Source organism: Gracilinanus agilis, chromosome 4 (assembly GCF_016433145.1).
Source record: "Gracilinanus agilis isolate LMUSP501 chromosome 4, AgileGrace, whole genome shotgun sequence".
Classification (NCBI taxonomy): Eukaryota; Metazoa; Chordata; class Mammalia; order Didelphimorphia; family Didelphidae; genus Gracilinanus; species Gracilinanus agilis.
The window spans coordinates 234,482,597-234,501,231 of record NC_058133.1 but is presented as its reverse complement, the minus strand read 5'-3'; the positions used below and the strand labels follow the sequence as shown (position 1 = coordinate 234,501,231).

At 37.1% G+C, this 18,635-nt stretch overlaps 1 protein-coding gene across 1 annotated transcript in view; it reads left to right on the top strand.

Annotated features, from left to right (window-relative positions):
* AFMID (arylformamidase) overlaps positions 1-17,600 on the top strand; it is a 46,738-nt gene extending 29,138 nt beyond the window's left edge. The window contains exons 9-12 of the mRNA XM_044672228.1: positions 8,501-8,579; positions 9,168-9,306; positions 16,960-17,064; positions 17,337-17,600. Coding sequence (XP_044528163.1) covers positions 8,501-8,579; positions 9,168-9,306; positions 16,960-17,064; positions 17,337-17,366 — 353 coding nt within the window. The 3' untranslated portion in view covers positions 17,367-17,600. The remainder of the gene's footprint in view (positions 1-8,500; positions 8,580-9,167; positions 9,307-16,959; positions 17,065-17,336) is intronic.
* Positions 17,601-18,635: the final 1,035 nt, after the last annotated feature.

The following is an 18,635-nucleotide window of genomic DNA, read 5'->3' as shown; positions in this document are numbered from 1 at the left end:
AAATAATCAACAACTTTAGCAAAGTGGCAGGATACAAAATAAATGCACATAAATCATCAGCATTTCTATACATTTCCAACACACTAGAGCAGCAAGAAGTAGAAAGAGAAACACCATTCAAAATCACCCTAGACAATATAAAATACCTAGGAATATACCTACCAAAACAAACACAGCAATTATATGAAAACAACTATAAAACACTTTCCAAACAAATAAAACTGGATCTAAACAATTGGAAAGCCATTGATTGCTCATGGGTAGGACGAGCTAACATAATAAAAATGACAATTCTACCCAAATTAATTTACCTATTTAGCGCCATACCTATCAAGCTACCAAAAATCTTCTTTACGGAATTAGAAAAAACTATAACAAATTTCATTTGGAATAACAAAAGATCAAGAATATCAAGGGAAATAATGAAAAAAAAATGTGAAGGAAGGGGGCCTAGCAGTACCAGATATTAAACTATACTATAAAGCAGCAGTCATCAAAACAATATGGTACTGGCTAAGAGACAGAGAGGAGGATCAATGGAATAGACTTGGGGTTAATGACATCAGCAAGACAGTGTATGATAAACCCAAAGAGCCCAACTTTTGGGACATGAATCCACTATTTGACAAAAACTGCTTGGAAATTTGGAAAACAATATGGGAGAGATTAGGTTTAGATCAACATCTCACACCCTACACCAAGATAAATTCAGAATGGGTGAACGACTTGAATATAAAGAGGGAAACTATAAATAAGTTAAGTGAACACAGAATTGTATACTTGTCAGATCTCTGGGAAAGGAAAGATTTTAAAACCAAGCAAGAGTTAGAGAAAATTACAAAATGTAAATTAAATGGTTTTGATTATATTAATCTAAAAAGCTTTTGTACAAACAAAAACAATGTAGTCAAAATCAGGAAACAACAAATTGGGAAAAAATCTTTATAACGAAAAACTCTGACAGGGGTCTAATTACTCAAATATACAAGGAGTTAAATCAATTGTATAAAAAATCAAACCATTCCCCAATTGATAAATGGACAAGAGACATGAATAGGCAATTTTCAGGTAAAGAAATCAAAAGTATCAATAAGTACATGAGAAAGTGTTCCAAATCTCTAATAATTAGAGAAATGCAACTCTGAGGTATCACCTCACACCTAGCAGATTGGCTAAAATGAAAGAAGGGGAGAGTAATGAATGTTGGAGGGGATGTGGCAAAATTGGGACATTAATGCATTGCTGGTGGAGTTGTGAACTGATCCAGCCATTCTGGCTGGCAATTTGGAATCATGCTCAAGGGGCTATAAAAGACTGCCTGCCTTTTGATCCAGCCATAGCATTGCTGGGTTTGTACCCCAAAGAGTAATAAATAGATAAACAGACTTGTTCGAAAATATTTATAGCTGCGCTTTTTGTGGTGGCAACAAACTGGAAAAGGAGGGTATGTCCTTCAATTGGGGAATGGCTGAACAAACTGTGGTATATGCGGATGATGGAATACTATTGTGCTAAAAGGAATAACAAACTGGAGAAGTTCCAGGCGAACTGGAGAGACCTCCAGGAACTGATGCAGAGCGAAAGGAGCAGAGCCAGAAGAACATTGTACACAGAGACTGATATACTGTGGTAAAATCGAATGTAATAGGCTTCTGTACCAGCAACAATGCAATGACCCAGGACAGCTCTGAGGGATTTATGGTAAAGAAAACTACCCACATTCAGAGGAAGGACTGCAGGAGAGGAAACATATAAGAAAAGCAACTGCTTGAACGTATGGGTCGGGACGGACATGATTGGGGATGTGGACTCGAAATTACCACACCAATGCAACCACCAACAATTTGGAAATAGGTCTTGATCAAGGACACAAGGACACAAAACCAGTGGAAATGTGCGTCGGCCATGGGTGGGGGGAGTGCGGGGGGTGAAGGGGAAAGTAGGAGCATGAATCATGTAACCATGTTAAAAATGATTATTAATAAATGTTTAAAAAAAAAAGCTTTAAAGTCTAAACCCTATAGCAAATTCAAAGAACATGAATTTAGGATCATTTTATACATGAAGAAACTGAGGCAAACAGGACTTACCCTAAGTCACACAGTAAATGTCTGAGACCAGATTTGAACCTGGGTCTTCCTGGACCCAGACCCAGTATTCTATCCACAGCATAACCTAACTTCACTTTCTGTTGACAAATGGGTAAATATGCCTTACCAATTGTTCTTAGAAGTAGTGATTAACTGCCCCATTGATCAGAGCTCTGAAGCCTTTTAGTGGTTTCCTTTGAAGGCTTAGGGACAGTCATGCACATTTTTTTCAGATTCTGCTTCCTTTGAACTACATCACTATATAGATACTTTCCCAGAGTTCCCTGAGTTCTTCATATTTGTCTTTTTTTATGGCATAGTAATATTCCTTTATTCCTGTATACCATAACTTTTCAGTTATTCTTTTCTTTATGCTATAAAAAGCACCACTATGAATTTTTTTGTATATGCAGATTTCCCTTCTGTCTTTGATTTTTTTAGAATATTTATCCTAAAGGGTGTGGAAAAATTGGGACACTCATGTACCATTAGTGGAATGGTGAACTGGTCCAACCATTCTTAAGAACAATTAGGAACTATGTACAAAGGGCTATAAAACTGTGTATTATGCCCTTTGGCCCAAGAATATCACTAATCTATATGTATAAAAGTACTTATAGTGGCTAAAAGAATTGGATGGAACATCAATTGGATGGAACAAGTTATAGTATATGATTATGATGGAATTGTGCTATAAGAAATGATGAGCAGGATGGTTTAAGGAAAACCTGAAAGAGCTGTATGAACTGATACAGTGTGAAGTAATCAGAACAAGAAGAACATTGTACATAATAATAGCAATACTGTACAATGATCAACTGTGAATGACTTAGTTTTTCTGATTAATACAGTGATCTAAGACAGTTCCAGAGGACTAATGATGAAAAATGCTACCCACCTCCAGAGAAATAATCAATAAATTCTGAGCACAAATTGAAGCATAATTTTTTCACTTTATTTTTCTTGCTATTTTTAGCATAGCTAATATAGAAATATTTTGCATGATTTTGCATGTGTAATTGATATCATATTTCTTCCTTTATCAATGGATGAGAAATAGTGAAAAAATAAATAACTTTTATTATTCACTTATTCGTTTATTTGTTTATTTAGAAAACCTTACCTTTTGTCTTGGAGTCAATACTGTGTATTGGCTCCAAGGCAGAAGAGTGGTAAGGGCTAGGCAATGGGGGTTAAGTGACTTGCCCAGGGTCACTCAGCTGTGAAGTGTTTGAGACTAGATTTGAACCTAGGACCTCCCATCTCTAGGCCTGGCTCTCAATCCACTGAGCCACCCAGCTGCCCCCTAAATAACTGCTTTTAAAAAGAATATATGCCCTATCTCCTACTATGAAGAGAAATTTAGTGACTGTGTTTTGTTTTTTTTTAGCATAAATCCAACTTTTTTTTCCAGAATGGTGAAACCATTTTGTAGTTTTAATAACAAGGCACTAGTGTTTTTGTCCTTTTTCATCTTTGCCAATCTAAAGAGTATAAAGTAAAACCCCAAAGTTGCGTTAGTTTGCATTTCTCTTATTAATGACATAGATGTTAATAACTTACATTTTTTCACTTGAAAATTACCTGTTCAGGGGGCAGCTAGGTAGCTCAGTGGACAGAGAGCCAGGCTTAGAGATGGGAAGTCCTGAGTTCAAATTTGACCTTAGACATTTACTAGCTGTGTGACCCTGGACAAGTCACTTAATCCCCATTGCCTAACCCTATCACTCTTCTGCCTTAGAACCAATACCCAGTATTGATTCTAAAACAGAAGATAAGGGTTTTAAAAAATTACCTGTTTGTTATATTCTTTGATAACTTATCTAATTTTCATTTATAAGTTTCAATTCCCTGTCTGTCATCATATCAGACCTTTATCAGAGAAATTTGCTGTGCCGGTTTTTTTTTTCTCAATTAAATCCCTCCCTTATTCTTGCTGCTTTGATGTCATTTGTACAGAAACTTTATTTTGATATACTTTTGTTTTCTCTTCCACAGCACATTGATAAATGGAAGATACATAGAAATAGATACTACACTTGATCTTAGGAAGCAATAGATACATAGAAATAGAGTGATCGTTTCCACATTAAGAGAAAGAACTATGAGAGTAGAAACACAAAAGAAAAACATGACTTATCATTTGTATATATGGGTATATGATTTGGGATTTGGACTTTAAAAGATTGCTCTATAGTAAAAATGAATACCATAGAAATAGGTATCAAGTGATAACATTTGTACAACCCAGTGGAATTGCTTGTCAGCTCTGAGGGAGGGAGGGAAGAGGAAAGGGAAAGAAAAAATGAATCATGTAAACATGGAAATATATTTCAAAATATAAATTTGTAAAAAGTTTTTTAATTTAAAAAAAAGATAGCGATAGTTTCCAGTGGACCTAAGAAGTCAAGGCTGCTTTTGTATCATATCCATACCTCAGTCAGTTCTGAAATCTGGTTGTATAATAGTTGGCACTAGAAGTCTGCCACATGGTTTGGAACTTCTGTTTTAGCCAAGGGATCCAGCGTCTTGTGAAAACAGGGAAGCAGAGGATATTGGAGCTTAAAATGGCTTTCTGAGCAACAGGTGACATATAAAAAACAATTGGCCCACTCTCATGTTGCTCAGGTGGCATATACCCCACAGAGTGTCTTTTTTTCTTGGGGTCAAGTACTGAGTATATTACTATAGCTAGAGGGTTATACAGGCCCAGGAAAGTTTTAATGGCTCTTAGCTTGGATCTTCTTGAAGGACACTTTATCCTCCCGTGCTGAGCAGACCTTAAGAAAGTTTATGACATATGGCCTAATAAATGATCACTTTTGTTTATTTCACTTTCCCCAGGTTTGTGTGAATTAATGTGCATGCCGGAGTGCTAAAGAGGAAAGAGGGATCAAAAGTGCTTATAGAGATAAAGAGATAGGTCCATATAAGCAGTAATAATACAAATATGAAGTATAAGAAATCAACATTTACAATTGTAGTGACATGTTTAACATGCTTTTTATAAAATACTATACAATTAGTCATTGGTTTTTAGATTAATATGAATAGAAGCAAGTGTCATATTAATTTATAGCTATAGCATGATCAGTGAATTGTCCATTAAAATTCTTGCTTAATGTCTTCAAAGCTTCCAGCTCTTTTCTTCCTAGCTTTCATCACTGCATCTAATTTATATATTATTCATATTCCAAACCTGACATCAGTGGGTCAAATGAAAAACATCAAAATAAAAATGTTCAAATTGTCCAGTTTGCATTTAGTTTTAGAACCAGAATTCTTAATGTGCTTCTTTTTTTTTTTACCCTTCTTTACCTTCTGTCTTAGTATAAATTCAAAGACAAAAGTACAGCAAAAGCTAGGCAATCAGGATTAAGTGACTTCCCCAGGGTCATACACCTAGGAAGTATCTGAGGCCAAATTTGAAACCAGGTCCTCCCAGGCCTGACCTTTGTTATATTAAATCTCTGGGAGCTAGGAATTCACTCGGTGATTGACAGGTGAATCAGTTGGATGTCGGAATGTTCCCAGAGAGGCATGCAGACATAGGAGAGGGCAGTTGGGAACCCTGGCAGAGGTTCTGGGGTCTTTACCTGTCCTTGAGGCTGGAGATCAGTGGATCCTGGTCTTTGGGGAAATTGAGACTTGCAAACTCAACCCTGCAAGCTCCTCCTGTGTTTCCTATACCTTCATCAACCTGTATCAGACCACCATCTCTGCTTCTACTGTCCCTAGGAAGTCAATCATCTTAGTCATCTAGGTTTTCCCAGGGCCTGGGAGGGATCTGGGAAGTGGGCAGGAGAAGAAGAAAAGGGTGGATATCTCAACTGATTAAGCTTAAGATCTACTGAAGAAGAAGCTGAAGATTACACAGCAGTTTGCCTGCTCTGGTGTAGCCCTGGCCAGGCTGTACCAGAGATTCATTATTATCAATTTAAAGTAGGGTCTCCAATACCTCTATCCCATACCATTATCCTTCTGTGCTAAATATATTCAAAGTTTTAAAGTACTTCCTGAATTGATTATTCAAAATTTATTTGGGAAGGGAGTCACACAGTCAGATTACTAACGTTACCCAGATGAAGAGCCCAATAATTAATATCAATTAACCCCAGTTCTGAAGGGATAACATACATTGACCTAAAGGATCCTGCCTGGGCAACTGTTATAAAGGAGAAGTGTCATCCTATCCTCTCTCTGTACTCCCATCTATTATACATCTATTAGATAGTAGCCTCCTTTTTATTATAACGCCCTCTATCCACTGTGCTATCTGGCTGCCCCTTACTACTATGAATTTTTTTTTAATAAAACCCTTACCTTCCATCTTGGAGTCAATACTGTGTATTGGCTCCAAGGCAGAAGAGTGGTAAGGGTAGGCAATGGGGGTCAAGTGACTTGCCCAGAGTCACACAGCTGGAAAGTGTCTGAGGTCAGATTTGAACCTAGGACCTTCCATCTCTAGGCCTGGCTATCAATCCACTGAGCTACCCAGCTGCCCCCCATTACTATGATTTTAAAAGATTTTCTAAAGTTTCTTGTCCAACATGATATCCCAGCCTTCATCTCCAGATCCATTTCAGAGTGCTATCATCTGTGAAATTCAGCTTAGAAATCATTGGAAGACTCTCCATTTCTCTGGTGTGTCTCATAGGAGGTGCATTACCTCTTTTTTTTTTTTTTTGCAGCCATTTAGAAGGAGTCTAACCAACACATCCCTTCATGTGTCTCTCCCACTTTTAATTCTCTTGCCTCTCAAATTTTTTTAATTGTGAACTTAACAGATACTCCCAAAAGAACATACAAAAATAAGACTGCATTGAAATCATGAATTTCTTTTTTCATAATGCTTGTTTTAAAACAAATATGACAAATGCAGTGCATTACCTCTTGACTTAGAGCTTCTATTATATGGATTCAATAAACAAAAGACTTAAAGACTTAGTTCTAGATAAATTAAGAGGAAAACAATCCTTTAGGCAAGCCAAACAGAAAATTAGCTAGGCAATAACAATTGATAACAGTGTTGGGCTGAGCCAAAGCAATTCATTATCATATCACAGTTCTCACAACAATCCTATGAGATTGACACTACAAGCTATAGAAGAGAAAACCAAGGCCAAGTGACCTGCCAAAGGGCACATGTTAGTAAGCTTTGAAGGTGGGCTTAAACCCAAGTTTATCCTAGTGGCAAATTAGAAGGTAGTACAGTTCGGTAAAGAGGGTGCTGATGATTCCACTGAGATTAAACAACATATCAAGAATCTGTAGAATTAGTTAAGATGGCACAGGGAGAGAGCCAGTTCTGGAATCAGGAAGACCTGGGTTCAAGTCTGTCCTCAGACCCTTCCTAGCTGTGTGACCCAGGGCAAATCACTTAAGCCCATTTGCCTAGCCCTTGTCCTTCTATCTTGGAGTTGTTAGGAAGACAGAAAGTAAGGGCTTTAAAAAAAAAAAAAGAATCTGTGATACCATTGGTCTGGAAACTCCCTTCACTGATGCAGATTTCAATATTCTTAACTGCACAGTAAGTCTCTGGGGAAGTTGAGAGATTGTCACATAGCTAGTAATTGTCACAGGCAGGATTTGCTCTTGGGTCTTCCTTTTTCCAAATATTACCTTACTTATATTGCAATAGTAACTAATTAGTAATCATTAAAAAGTTATCTATTATAAATATTTACCTGGCCCTGATATACTAGGAAGAACATTGATTGATTTTGAAACCAGGGGAGATATGGGTTCATAAATATTAACTGACCATGAATAACTTAACCTTTCTATTATTTTGTTTGTGTTTCTTGTAAAGGTGCCTTTTGTCATCTCTAAGACTGTCAAGATTGTTGAGGGTAATGCCAAATTGTCAAATTATATTCCTTTAGGTATGCAAAAAAAAATAGCATTATCCCCATTTCACAGCTGAAGAAACAAACTCAGGTTATGAGTATGCCCAGGGTCATGTTTCGAGATGTTTGGTAGCAATGGCCAACTACAAGACTGGTTTAAGCCTGCGTAGGCTGCTTCAGGTAGAGTTTGTGATAGAAAGCTCAACAAAGTCAGTCAGCAAATACTGGGAAGATGTGAGCAAGACTTTAGCAGAGACTTCTGGGTAATGAACAAGACTTCTAGCTCACTGAAGATTTTGATTAGTCTTTTCTGCAAATAGTGTTACTCAGTCCAGTGCATCTCTAGAGTAAGGTAGCTCATGGGAAACAAACCTATTAGTTTCAGGAGGATCTCCATATTTCCTCTTTTGCTTAAGGTGGTTATAGGGCCCACCTCTGATCAAAGAGGTGTGATTTGTTGAAACAATTTTGTTAATTTTGTTGACAAAGCAAGTAGTTCAGGACCACTAAACAACACTTTGAGAACAGATTATGTACTGATGTTTGTTTTTCAATTCATAGGTTCTTTCTTGGTGAGTGGGATCTACGACCTGGAACCCATTGTGTATACCTATGTCAATGACATTCTTCAAATGACTGTGTGAGTTAGTCATCTCCTCTGATCCTACCTGTATGGCTTTTACTCCCCTCCTGAGACACACATGGGGAAGGTTCCAAATACTCTTTAAAAAAAGGGGGGGGGCATCTGGGTAGCTCAGTGGAGTGAGAGCCAGACCTAGAGACAGGAGGTCCTAGGTTCAAATCTGGCCTCAGACACTTCCCAGCTGTGTGACCCTGGGCAAGTCACTTGACCCCCATTGCCTACCCTTACCAATCTTCCATCAAGGAACTAATACACAGAAGTTAAAGGTTTAAAAAAAAAAAAAGGAATAAAACCTCTTATCTTCTGTCTTAGAATCAATAACAAGTATTGGTTCCAAGGCAAAAGAACAGTTGGTTAAGTGACTTGCCAACAGTCACACAGCTAGGAAGTATCTGAGGCTAGATTTGAACCGAGAGCTTCCTGTCTCTGGGCCTAACTCTCTACTACTGAGCCATCTATCTGTCCCCAAATGTACTTTCACATTGACTGTCCCAGCCTTTCCTGTCTTCTGACTGCTGAGGGATAAAATTAAGATGTCCTCTGTTTCCCTTCCTTGCCCTTGTCTTCTTTCCACTACACTTCCAGGGAAGATGCCCAGAGGAATAGTCCCATGTTTTGCCAGAAGGCCATCCAGAGTCAAGTGACTTCAGCTTGTGAATTAATAATAGCTGTGGGCCAACATGATTCTCCCGAGTTCCTTCGACAGTCCTTGGATTATTTTCAGGTGGTCTTAACATCTCTATTTTGTTTCTCTCTTTCCTCATAGGGAGATTTGGGAGTTAAAGTCCTGTGGCTCCTAATTTGAATTCTAATTCAATGGTTCCCAAACTTTTTTGGCCTACTGCCCCCTTTCCAGAAAAAATATTACTTAGCCCCCTGGAAATTAATTTTTTTTTTAATTTTAATAGAAATTAATAGGAAAGATAAATGCACCTGTGGCCATCACCGCTCTCTTGGATCGCTGCAGGACCCACCAGGGGGCAGTAGTGCCCACTTTGGGAATCACTGTCCTAATTCCTGTTTTCTTTTTCTTTCATTTTTAAAAAGTTATCTATTTCATTAAATATTTCCCAATTACATGTAAAAATGTTTAACAATAACATTTTTAAATTTGAGTACCAATTTTCTCCCTTCCTTCTGTCTCTTTCCCAACTCTAAAAAGGCAAGCAATTTGATGTCAATTATATGTGTGATTATGTTGTAAAAGAAAATACACACACAAGAAAAATAAAAGAAAGTAAAAAAAAGTATTCTTCAGTTTTGCACTCAGAATTCCTCAGTTCTTTCTCTAGAAGTAGATAACATTTTTTACCAAAGGTCCTTTGGATTTGTCTTGAATCATTGTCTTGATCAACCTTTCATACTCTTATGATAATGCTATTACTGTGTCTCCTGTCTCCTGTGTACTGTCTCCTGCTTCTCCTCACTACACTTTGTATCAGTTCATATCTCTTTCAAGGTTTTTCTGAAACTATCACTTTAGTTATGTCTTACCACACAATCAAATTCCATTAGTCATTTATCACAACTTGTTCAGCCATTACTCAATTGATGAACATCACCTCAATTTCCATGTCTTCCCCCCCACAAAAAGAGCACTATAAATAATTTTGTATAAATAGGTTCTTTTCCTTTTTATTTGATCTATTTGAGATACAAAGTGATATTGCTGGGTCAAAGTGGTAAGTTTTATAGCTGGTTGGGTGTAGTTCCAAATTGTTTTCCAGAATGATTGGGCCAGTCTACCAGCAGTGCATTAATGCCTCAGTTTTTCCACATCCTCTCCTGTCATTTATCTTTTCCACAATATTAGCCAATCCGATGTGATTAGCCAATAGATGTGAGGTCATAACTCAGAACTATTTTAGTATTCATTTCTCTAGGCAATAATAATTTAGACATTTTTAAAATATAACTATAGATAACATTGATTTCTTCTTTTTTTGTTGTTTTTTTTTAAAACCCTAACTTTCAGTTTTGTAATCAATACTCTGTATTAGTTCCAAGGCAGAAGAGTGGTAAGGGCTAGGCAATGAGGGTCAAGTGATTTGCCCAGGGTTACACAGCTGGGAAGTGTCTGAGGCCAGATTTGAACCTAGGACCTCCCATCTCTAGGTCTGGCTCTCAATCCACTGAGCTGCCCCCAACATTGATTTCTTCTGAAAACTGCCATTTCATATCCCTTGACCATTTATCAATTAGGAAATGCCTTTTTTTAAGACTTAATTTTTATTTTAGTGTCTTTTTTTTAACTCTTACCTACTGTCTTAGAATTTATACTAAGTATTTGGTTCTGAAGCAGAAGAATGGTAAGAGCTAGGAAATTCGGGTTAAGTGACTTGCCCAGGGTAACATAGCTACAAAGTGTCTGAGGCCAGATTTAAAACTAGGACTTCCCATCTCCAGACCTGGCTCTCTATCCTCTGAGTCACCTAGCTTCCTCTTTAGTATCAATTCTAAGACAAAAGAGATACAATGGCTAGGAAATTGCAGTTAAGCAACTTGCCCAGAGTCACAAGCTATGTTGACTAAGTTCTCTAAATATTTGATGCCAAAAAATTTTTTTCCTGCAGTTTCTTACTTTCCTTCAAATCTTGGTTGCAATAGTTTTATTTGTACAAAAAAAATTTTTTTAATTTAATGTAATAAAAATTATCCATTTTATTTTCCTTGATCCTCTGTCTTGTTTGGTCATAAATTCTTCCCTTATTCATAGATTAAACAGGTAAAATTTTCCATGCTCCTCTAATTTGCTTATGAGATCATCTTATATCTAAATCACATTGACTAATTTTGATCTTGGTATACTATGTGAGATGTTAGTCTATACCTAGTTTCTGGTAAACGATTTTTCAGTTTTCCCAACAATTTTTGTCAAATAGTGAGTTCTTGTCCTGGCTTACATTTTTAAGTTTATCAAGTACAGGTTGCTATAGTTATTTACTTCTGTGTATTGTATGCCTAAGTTATTCTGTTGTTCCACCATTCTATTTCTTAGCGAGTACTAGATTGTTTTCATGATTATTGCTTATAGTTTGAAATCTGGTACCACCAGGCTACCTTCAATTTTTTTTCATTGATTCCTTTGATATTAAATCCTTACCTTCTGCGTTAGAATCAATATTGTGTATTGGTGCTAAGGCAGAAGAGTGATAAGGGCTAGGCAATGGAGGTTAAATGACTTGCCCAGGGTCACACAGCTAAGGAAGTGTCTGAGGCCAGATTTGAACCTAGGACCTCCTGTCTTTAGGCCTGGCTCTCAATCCACTGAGCTGCCCAGCTTGCCCCTCTAGTGTTTTTAATAGGAATGAGTGTTATATTTTGCCAAAAGCTTTTTCTGCATCTATTGAGACAATCATATGATTTTTGTTGTTGTTGGTTTCTTTTGCTGATCAATTTTGCTGATAATTTTCCTGATATTGAACCAGCTTTGCATTCCTAGTATAAATCTCACTGGGTCATAGTATAAGACCTTTGGTTGGTTGTTTATTTTTTTAAAAATCCTTACCTTCTGTCTTAGAATTGATACTGTGAATTGGTTCCAAAGCAGAAGAGTGGTAAGGGATATGCAATAGGGGTTAAGTGACTTTTGTGATATTTCTTTTCTAGTATTTTATTTAAAATATTTCCATCTGTATTCATTAGAGAATTTGGTCTAGTTTTCTTTCTTTGGTTTTTTATTTTCATTTTTTTATTATTTTTTTATTAAACATTTATTAATATTCATTTTTAACATGGTTACATGATTCATGCTCCTACTTCCCCCTTCGCCCCCCGCTTCCCCCCTACCCATGGCCGATGCACATTTCCACTGGTTTTAACATGTGTCATTGATCAAGACCTATTTCCAAATTGTTGATAGTTGCATTGGTGTGGTAGTTTCAAGTCTACATCCCCAATCATGTCCTCCTCCACCCATGTGTTCAAGCCGTTGTTTTTCTTATATGTTTCCTCTCCTGCAGTTCTTCCTCTGAATGTGGGTAGCGTTCTTTACCATAAATCCCTCAGAATTGTCCTGTGCCATTGCTTTCTGCTGGTACAGAAGTCCATTACATTCGATTTTACCATAGTATATCAGTCTCTGTGTACAATGTTCTTCTTGCTCTGCTCCTTTCACTCTGCATCAGTTCCTGGAGGTTTTTCCAGTTCACATGGAATTCCTCCAGTTTATTATTCCTTTGAGCACAGTAGTATTCCATCACTCGCATATACCACAATTTGTTCAGCCATTCCCCAATTGAAGGGCATACCCTCATTTTCCAGTTTTTTGCCACTACAAAAAGTGCAGCTATAAATATTTTCGTACAAGTCTGTTTATCTATGATCTCTTTGGGGTACAAACCCAACAATGCTATGGCTGGATCAAAGGGCAGGCAGTCTTTTATAGCCCTTTGAGCATAGTTCCAAATTGCCAGCCAGAATGGTTGGATCATTTCACAACTCCATCAGCAATGCATTAATGTCCCAATTTGGCCACATCCCCTCCAGCATTCATTACTCTCCCCTTCTTTCATTTTAGCCAATCTGCTAGGTATGAGGTGGTACCTCAGAGTTGTTTTGATTTGCATTTCTCTAATTATTAGAGATTTAGAACACTTTCTCATGTGCTTGTTGATACTTTTGATTTCTTTACCTGAGAATTGCCTATTCATGTCTCTTGCCCATTTATCAATTGGGGAATGGCTTGATTTTTTATACAATTGATTTAACTCCTTGTATATTTGAGTAATTAGACCCCTATCAGAGTTTTTTGTTATAAAGATTTTTTCCCAATTTGTTGTTTCCCTTCTGATTTTGACTACATTGTTTTTGTTTGTACAAAAGTTTTTAGCTTAATATAATCAAAACCATTTAATTTATATTTTATAATTTTCTCTAACTCTTGCTTGGTTTTAAAATCTTTCCTTTCCCAGAGATCTGACAAGTAAACTATTCTATGTTCACTTAACTTATTTATAGTTTCCCTCTTTATATTCAAGTCATTCACCCATTCTGAATTTATCTTGGTGTAGGGTGTGAGATGTTGATCTAAACCTAATCTCTCCCATATTGTTTTCCAAATTTCCCAGCAGTTTTTGTCAAATAGTGGATTCATGTCCCGAAAGTTGGGCTCTTTCGGTTTATCATACACTATCTTGCTGATGTCATTAACCCCAGGTCTATTCCACTGATCCTCCCTTCTGTCTCTTAGCCAGTACCATACCGTTTTGATGACTGCTGCTTTATAGCACAGTTTAATATCTGGTACTGCTAGGCCCCTTTCCTTCACATTTTTTTCGTTATTTCCCTTGATATTCTTGATCTTTGGTTATTCAAAATGCAATTTTTTATAGTTTTTCCTAATTCAGTAAAGAAGTTTTTTGGTAATTTGATAGGTATGGTGCTAAATAGATAAATTAATTTGGATAGAATAGTCATTTTTATTATGTTAGCTCGTCCTACCCATGAGCAATTAATGGCTTTCCAATTGTTGAGATCCAGTTTTATTTATTTGGAAAGTGTTTTGTAGTTGTTTTCATATAATTGCTGTGTTTGTTTTAGTAGATAGATTCCTAAGTATTTTATATTGTCTAGGGCTATTTTAAATGGTGTTTCTCTTTCTACCTCTTGCTGCTGTGATGTGTTGGAAATATATAGAAATGCTGATGATTTATGTGCATTTATTTTGTATCCTGCAACCTTGCTAAAGTTGTTGATTATTTCTACAAGCTTCTTAGTTGAATCTCTAGGATTTTTTAAGTAGACCATCATATCATCTGCAAAGAGTGATAGCTTAGTCTCCTCCTTGCCTATTTTGATACCTTCAATTTCTTTTTCTTCTCTAATTGCAACTGCTAGTGTTTCTAGTACTATGTTGAATAATAGAGGTGATAATGGGCATCCTTGTTTCACTCCTGATCTTATTGGGAAGGCTTCTAATTTATCCCCATTGCATATGATGCTTGTTGATGGTTTTAGGTATATACTGTTTATTATTTTTAGGAAAGGTCCTTCTATTCCTATACTTTTCAGTGTTTTCAGTAGGAATGGATGCTGTATTTTGTCAAAGGCTTTTTCAGCATCTATTGAGATAATCATGTGATTTTTGTTAGACTATTGATATGGTCAATTATGTGGATGGTTTTCCTAATGTTGAACCATCCTTGCATTCCTGGTATAAATCCCACCTGATCATGGTGGATGATCTTCTTGATTACTTGCTGGAGTCTCTTTGCTAGTATTCTATTTAAGATTTTTGTATCTATGTTCATTAGGGAGATTGGTCTATAGTTTTCTTTCTCTGTTTTTGATCTCCCTGGCTTTGGAATCAGTACCATATTTGTGTCATAAAAGGAATTTGGTAGGACTCCTTCTTTGCTTATCATATCAAATAATTTGTATAGTATTGGGATTAGTTGCTCTTTGAATGTCTGATAGAATTCACTTGTGAATCCATCAGGTCCTGGTGATTTTTTCTTAGGGGGTTCTTTGATGGCTTGTTCAATTTCTTTTTCTGATATGGGATTATTTAGGTATATTCCTGGGTATTGTCTTTTCTGGGTCTAGTGTAGAGGGTGATCTATGGATCCTTTCAATGTCTATATTGCCCTCTTGTAGAACTTCAGGGCAATTTTGCTGAATAATTTCTTTTAGTATGGAGTCCAAGTTTCTATTCATTTCTTTTTTATATATATATTTTTTTAAACCCTTAACTTCTGTGTATTAGTTCCTTGGTGGAAGAGTGGTAATGGTAGGCAATGTGGGTCAAGTGACTTGCCCAAGGTCACACAGCTGAGAAATGTCTGAGACCAGATTTGAACCTAGGACCTCCGGTCTCTAGGCCTGGCTCTCAATCCACTGAGCTACCCAGCTGCCCCTAGTTTCTATTAATTTCTGCTTTTTCAGGAAGACCAATGATTCTCAGATTGTCTCTTCTAGACCGGTTTTTTGGTCTGTCACTCTCTCATTGAGATATTTCATGTTTCCTTCTATTTTATCAGTCTTTTGACTTTGTTTTATTTGTTCTTGCTGTCTTGAGAGATCATTAGTTTCTAATTGCTCAATTCTAGCCTTTAGGGACTGGTTTTTGGCTATGATCTTTTGGTTTTCCTTTTCAATCTGGTCATTTCTGATGTTGAATTTGCTTATCAGTTCATTTGATTTCTTAGCCTCACTTTCCAATTGCAAAATTCTGCCTTTTAAACTGTTATTTTCTTGCCAGATCTCTTCCATCTTTCTTATCATCTCAGATTTGAACTCTTCAATAGCTTGTGACCAGTTTTCATTATTTTGGGAAGGTTTGGATATGATTAATTGTTTGTTCTCCTTTGTTGTCTGGATTTTCTCTGTGTAAAAGTTGTCGAGTGTTACAGAGTTCTTCTTGATAATCTTTCTCTTCTGGGGTTCCTGATTTTGGCTTGCCATTGTTGTTAGCCCCGCCCCTTCTCAGCTTTATCCTCACACTCAGGGTCTGTCTGCGCTCTCTAGTCTCCCGAGGTCTCAGGTCTCGTTGTTCTCGGGGTCGAGCCTCCTGGTCGTCCCTGATCTGTCCCTCTGCCCGAGGCTCCTTCAGCAGTCTCAGGGCGCTGCTTCCACAGCCATGCTCCCATCTGCACAGGGTCCCCACTAGAGGTCCAAGCCTGCGCTCAAGATCCTTGTCTGCGCCTAGGGCAATGCCTTCACCCGCGCAGGTGCTCAGGGTCTGTATGCAAAGTCTGCGTGTGTTCTTTAGCCTCTTGGGGTCCTAAGTTTTGCTGCTCTCAGGAACAAGCCCTGGAGCTGCCAGTGACTTAATGGGTGCCCCAAACCTGCTTTAACTCTTGTGCGCTGGCCTTGGTGTTGTACATGGTGTGGTGGGTGGGGGAGGGGCTTGTTCCTCTCACACTCTAGAGGGAGCTGTTTCACCCCTTTATAGTGTGGAAATGCCCCGATTCCATATACCTTCAATGCTGAGCCCTGTTGTGGGGTCCCTTCGTTCGTCTGGATTTGTTTTTATGTCCCCTTGAGGAGTCCTGTATGCTTCGGTTAGGAGAGATCAAGCAGCTGCTCCTTACTCTGCCGCCATCTTAACCCTCTTTCTTTGTTTTTGTTCTTTGTGGCATAGGTATAAGCACTATATTCATAAAAGTAATTTGGTAAACTACCTTCCTCAGCTATTTTTTCACATAGTTTTTACGTAGTATTGAAATTAATTGTTCGTTTGGTATATGTTTGATAGAATTCACTTGTGAATCCATCAGGCCCTAGGAATTTTTAAAAATTAATTAATTAATTTACTTGAAATATTTTTCCATGGTTACATGATTCATGTTCTTTCCTATCTCCCTGCCAACCTCTTCCAACATTCCTAATCCCTTAACATCTATCCTACTAACTGTTCTTTTTCCCTTTTCTTCAGGCACTGCGTTTACATGGGTGGAGAGTCTCATTTATAGAAATCTCCAATGTGGATCACTTTAACATCATTGAGAAAATGATTCAGAATGAATATATACTGACTCAGGTAGGATAGTATTGTTATTATTATTGTTGTTGTTGTTATTTTATTTTGGTATTCTCCACCCCTAAAAGGGTATCAGTCATTTAATAGGTGCTTAATTTTATCAATTTGTCTCAATCCTTCCTCATTTCTCTACCAAACTTTTTCTAAATCTTCCCATCCCACTCTACCACCTTGCTTAAGAGATCTTCCCTCCATACCCCTCAATTTTTTTTGCTCAGTTTATATATCAGTTTCTCCAGCTCTAAGATCACTGTTTCTCTTTCCTGCTGCAGGTTATTTTGAAAACAATTCTCCAGGAATAAGAGAGCCAGAGTTTTACCATGTCTTCTGTAGCTTGGCGAAGAACAAGGAGCCCTCCTCCAAAACTTCTGTGTGAAACCAGAAAGCTGCTTCCTTTATTTTTCCATTCTGGGAAGGTTTGGGTCTTAGACCTTTCACAAAAGCTGGGCAGAGCTTTGCTTTTTTACCTTCCCATTGCAGAGAGAATATTCCTATGTGCTTGTTGCCATGACTACTAGTAAAATCTTTTAACTTCATATCATCTGTTCATTCATCCAACAAAAGCCCTAAATTAGGTGATGAGAGAAAGAGAAATTTTATTATATTATTATTATACATTGAATTGCAAATTCAAAGAAGTAGTTTAACAGTACTACCGAGGTCTATATTTGTTGAGAATTTAGCTTAATTAAAGCATTCAATTTGCGTTCAGATTATGCAAGATAGAGGCTTGTAGTTCTTTGGTGAGGATAATAAATATAGGAGTTAATGGTAAGAGTAGGGAGGTAATAACAGCTAAAGTAGGGATGGATGGCAATAGTTTTTGTGAAGATAGTGTTCAATTGAATTTTGAGCTATTAATTAATGGGAATATAGTTAGAGTTGATGCATAGATGATTCGTATGTAGAAGAATAGATTAAGTAAGGCTGATAGAGCTAGTACTGTGGCTATAAAGTTATTGTTATAGGATGTGAGTTCTTTTAAGATTAGTCATTTAGGTATAAATCCTGTAAGTGGTGGCAGGTCTCCGAGGCATAAGAGGCATAAGAGCATATAACAAAAATGGATTTGTTTCATAGGTTGGATAGTGAGTTAATTTTTGTTATAGATGTGAAGTTGAATGTTATAAATAGGGTGATTGTGGCTGCGAAATAAATTAGTAGGTTTAGTAGAGTTAATGAGGGTATAATTAAAATAATAATAGGTTGACTATATAGGCAATTGATGAGTAGGCTAAGATTTTTTGTAGGTGTGTTTGATTGAGCCCTCCTCATCCTCCTAGAATTGTTGATAGGATGCTGAGGGTGGTTAATGTTGGCATGTTGAGGGATGTTGAGATTTGATATGAAATAGAAATTGGGGCGATTTTTTGTCAAGTTAGGAGTATCATTCCTGATAGAAGTGGGATACCTTGAGTGACTTCTGGTACTCAGAAGTGAAAGGGGGCGAGTCCTAATTTTATGGCTAGGGCTAGAGTTATTAGTAGGGGTGCTCAGTGGTTAGAGATTTGAGTTATGGTTCATTGATTAGTTATTGAGGCATTATATATAATAGAGAATATAATAATTAT